This window comes from Dendropsophus ebraccatus, chromosome 7 (genome assembly GCF_027789765.1).
Source record: "Dendropsophus ebraccatus isolate aDenEbr1 chromosome 7, aDenEbr1.pat, whole genome shotgun sequence".
In the NCBI taxonomy this organism is placed as follows: domain Eukaryota; kingdom Metazoa; phylum Chordata; class Amphibia; order Anura; family Hylidae; genus Dendropsophus; species Dendropsophus ebraccatus.
The window spans coordinates 61,768,157-61,772,939 of NC_091460.1; the positions used below are offsets into that span (position 1 = coordinate 61,768,157).

General features: G+C 39.9%; 1 protein-coding gene across 1 annotated transcript; it reads left to right on the forward strand.

The window, feature by feature from the left end:
* Positions 1 to 2,535: 2,535 nt before the first annotated feature.
* On the forward strand, positions 2,536 to 3,684 carry GSX2 (GS homeobox 2). Its single transcript, XM_069976534.1, has 2 exons — positions 2,536 to 2,950; positions 3,344 to 3,684. The coding sequence occupies exons 1-2, from the start codon at positions 2,536 to 2,538 to the stop codon at positions 3,682 to 3,684; spliced, it is 756 nt and encodes a 251-aa protein (XP_069832635.1).
* Positions 3,685 to 4,783: the final 1,099 nt, after the last annotated feature.

Genomic DNA, 4,783 nt, shown 5'->3' on the forward strand with positions numbered 1-4,783 from the left:
GTTCCAGTGTATTGAGCTGAAGGCAGACGAAGCTCTCCACTCCTCATCCCCCCTCACCAGAATGAAGGGAATCAAAGGCTTTTCCCTTAAAAGGCCTAATTTTCCCCTTGAATTATGAAAGTGATGGCTCTGTACCAGGCTGTGCTCTGTACCCAGCTGCTTAATACCTGCTAAACCCTTCCACGTGTGCCGGCCAGGCCCAGCAATTACCGCTCATTATAGACTCATTGCAGGCCCTCATTGCAGGGATTACTTCATGGCCAGAGACATTCTAGCATCAGACAGAGTTATGAAGAAATCTCATAGTAATAAGGAGGAGAGAATGGTGTGGGCACACGTCCTGCATCATTCCGCCTGGCTGCCAGCATCTCCTCCTCACTGCTGCCTCTTATCATTGCTCACACTCTATTATCCCAATTACCCATCCACAGCTTGATGTGGCAGCTCAGACACTATACATGACATCATCCATTCATCAGCTGCATCCTGGGACTACAACTCCCAGCACGTTTAATGTTAGAAGGGTTGCTGCAGTGTTCTCCATCCTCTGGCTCTCCAGCTGTTGCAAGACTACAACTCCTATCATGGTGGGATTGCATTTGCAAACAGCTGGAGAGCTAAAGGTTTGGTAACTACAGAGTCATCATACACAAACTACTACACAGTCCAATGGCAAAAGAAAGCACAACTATCTATCTATCTATCTATCTATCTATCTATCTCCTATCTATCTATCTATTATCTATCTATCTATCTATCTCCTATCTATCTATCTATCTATCTATCTATCTCCTATCTATCTATCTATCTATCTATCTATCTATCTATCTATCTATCTATCTCCTATCTATCTATCTATCTATCTATCTATCTTCTATCTATCTCCTATCTATCTATCTATCTATCTATCTATCTATCTATCTATCTATCTATCTATCTATCTATCTATCTATCTATCTGTGTAATCTAGTTATATTCCATCAAGTGTAATGTGCCCACAATCCAGTTCCTGACGACAAAATGAAGCAGGTAGCCTAGCCCCGATGGAGATCAGAGTCCCCCAATCGTTTGGCACTGACCTTCTATGACTGCTAATTGTTGTCACAAGATGCCGGATTAGCACATTGCTGGAATAGCTCCCTGTTTACCCTGCACACATCCACCTTCCAGTAAGTACTTTATAATGGAATCCTAATCACATCCAAATAGCTCCATAACCACTCTCACACGTCTCACTGGCATCCAGAATCCTCAGCTCAGGTCACTGCTAGCAGACATAACCTCATAACTCAGCTTTCCCAAGTGCTGGAAAGGGCTCCCAGGTATCTACTTTGCTATAGTTATGATACTTCTAGATAGTACTTACATAATACGATGGTGATGATGATGATATTATTATTATTATTATTATTATTATTATTATTATTATTATTATTATTATTATTATTATTATTATTATTATCATTACTCCTCCTTATTGCACTCATCAGCAAATTTCAGGGATGAGCTATCTTTTTATTTCCTGGTATCTCAAGACAGAATTTTTGTACTAAATATAATTGAATTGTGGGAAATTGAAACAAAAACATTTCATTCATCCAAAGCAAAAACTACAAGCTATGTAAAACATGTGCCAATGTTATAATTCAACCCTGGAAAATGGCAATGAAATAAGTTCTAACATCTATCTATCTATCTATCTATCTATCTATCTATCTATCTATCTATCTTTCTATGATGTTATTTAATATATCAAATATTACAGTGTAATTATGCTAGTTTGAGATATACATATATATATATATTTTTTTTTTTTGCTATTTTCATGTATGAATTGCCTCTATTACACTGCAATGCATATACTATTACTGCCATTATTTATAGTAACTTTTACCTTTTCTATTGACGAATATTTTTTATTATATATAAATATTTACATATTTCCATTAAGTTTTATTATTTTTGTTGATTTTTAGTTCAGCTTCAATAGTTTTCCATTATCTTCTTTTCTATCTTCTCCTTCTGATTCTTCCACGTCTTCTTCTTCCTCTTCTTCTTGTAAAACTTCTTCTTCATCGTCTTCCTTATCTTCCTATGCCGCATTATACCCATAGTAATAAATAACATTATAAGTAGCTTCAGCCACAGATGCCAGGATGGTAGACTGTACATAATGACTGGTCCATTGCTAATAAATGAGGGTAATAAGCTGTAAGGGCAGCTGCTCCTGTCTGGAAAGTATCTTGATTGTAAAATTAACAAACCAAACACTTTGCAAAGTTCCCTCTCCCCTTTGTTGTGTTAACTCTTGGACAAGTAGTCTGAATGAAGTGGATGAGAGTTCGCCCTGCACTTGTTCCAGTGTCTAATCCCAGGCTGGGGTACACGTGGGTGACTAGGACCAGCCCTCTCCTGGGGACCCTTTTGTTTAGCTATTGAACATAAGCACCTTCTGAGCTACTGTGCTCTTCACAAGAAGCATCCATTGCTGCTGAAGGAGACTTAAAGCTGTCTGGCTGCCTCAAGGGATCTGACATGTCTAGGTCTTTCTATGTCGATTCATTAATAATTAAAGACTCACCAAGACCTGCTCCATCTTTACCAGATCACCATCATCCTCATCATCATCACCACCACCACCATCATGGACAAGACTTCCTCCTGCCCATCAGCATGCCATCTCCAGCAGTTATGTCTGTTTCTGCACCCATGTGTCCCTCCAAGAAAAGTGGCAGCTTTTGTGTCTGTCCCATCTGTGTCACCTCTCACCTGCACTCGTCCAGGACTAGCATCCCTTTACTCAAGAGCCAGTTCCAAAGTGGAGATGCCCATTACTGCCAGAGGATGAGCCAACAGCCTGCCCCAGCCGTGGTCCACACAGGGCATACACCTGTCTGCAATCCAACCTACAACGTTACAGATCCCAGGAGATTCCACTGCCTGTCAATGGGTAAGACACTCATCTTCTCATATAGCAACATTGTATATTTCATGTTCCTAGCTCATTGTATGGCTGTATCTTATGTTCCCAATAGCCTTATGTGTAGGTTAGAGCATTAGTATCAATGTGACATGTTCTTGACTGCATAAAATATGGCTAACCATGCAGAAGACAGTTTGTAAAGCAACTGCAGAGTTTACATAGTAACTGTTCTAATAAGAAAGCACTGATGGGAGAATAATCCCTGTCCCTACATGGATCATTGGGAACAGAATGTCAGTTTAATCCTAATTTAGGGAACACTTCCTACACATATATGCTGGCTTGTGACCTATTTCATGTTATTTGCCTTATTTGCTTAGCAGTTCTCTTCTTTTATACTCTTTTATATTTCATCCCCAGGCGGTGCAGAAAGTGGCCAAATGCAAAATGGTAAAAGGATGAGGACAGCATTCACCAGCACCCAGCTTCTGGAGTTAGAGAGGGAGTTCTCCTCAAATATGTACCTCTCCAGACTGAGAAGAATTGAGATAGCTACCTACCTCAACCTCTCTGAGAAGCAAGTGAAGATCTGGTTCCAAAACAGGAGGGTGAAACATAAGAAAGAAAATAAAGGCTCTCAGAGGAACACCCATGGTGGCTGCAAATGTGCAAGTGGCCAAGGGCACTACCCTGGCTCAGAAGATGAAGACTCCCTATCTCCTGCTTCCACCACTGAGGACAAGGAGATCTCACCCTTATAGTAGACAGCTCCATATAACAGACTGTATGACCACTGCACTTGTGATCCACCAGCAATAACACAAAAAAAACAACTGCACTCCATGCAGTTTTCCAGAATCTTATGCTAAAGGTTCCATTGGGCTCCACTCCTCGGCATGCTGGACATCTAAACCAGCCTGGATTGATGTTCTATTCCATGCTTGGAAGTATAGCATAGTCATGGGTATGCAAGTATAGCATAGTCATGGGTATGCAAGGATAGCATAGTCATGGGTTTGTAAGGATAGCATAGTCATGGGTATGCAAGGATAGCATAGTCATGGGTATGCAAGGATAGCATAGTCATGGGTATGGAAGAATAGCATAGTCATGTGTATGGAAGGATAGCATAAGGATAGCATAGTCATGGGTATGCAAGGATAGCATAGTCATGGGTATGGAAGAATAGCATAGTCATGTGTATGGAAGGATAGCATAAGGATAGCATAGTCATGGGTATGGAAGGATAGCATAGTCATGGGTATGGAAGGATAGCATAGTCATGGGTATGGAAGGATAGCATAGTCATGTGTATGGAAGGATAGCATAGTCATAGGTATGGAAGGATAGCATAGTCATGGGAATTGCTTGGCACTTGCTCAGTTTTGGTTCTTCATTGTACAGAATGTTTTGGTTTCCAGCCTTGTATGTAGCTCATCCTGTAGATATGAGGGTATGGGCATGTAAATAGTTTAATCTCTCCATGTGTGTAAACTCACCTGCATGTGAATAGTTTTATACAAAACTACAGTATATTTATATTTATTTAAATAATAATAATAATAAAAAAACCTTCCAGTTACTTGTGTTTCATTTCACTTTTCTTTGTGGTAGGTGTTCAGCTTGAATGGAGCCAGACAAGTGATGATTTACTTAATGTGATTGCTTATTATGGAGGCTAATACCATAATATATGGAATACAAAGGAAACACAAGCTTGGAGTGCTAGGTTAATGACAGATAGTGCTACATTCATGGGAATTAGCCCAGCTTAAAACCTTTGAATACAAAGAAAAGTGAAGACAATTTGAAGCTGAAGTCTGCAAATGACAAGGGAACGTGCTCTGCCACTATTACTAT

Coding starts and splice junctions, on each gene's coding strand:
- GSX2 (XM_069976534.1), top strand. CDS start 2,536: ATGTCTAGGTCTTTCTATGTCGATTCATTAATAATTAAAGACTCACCA. Junction 2,951..3,343: donor ATTCCACTGCCTGTCAATGG/GTAAGACACTCA, acceptor TTTCATCCCCAG/GCGGTGCAGAAAGTGGCCAA.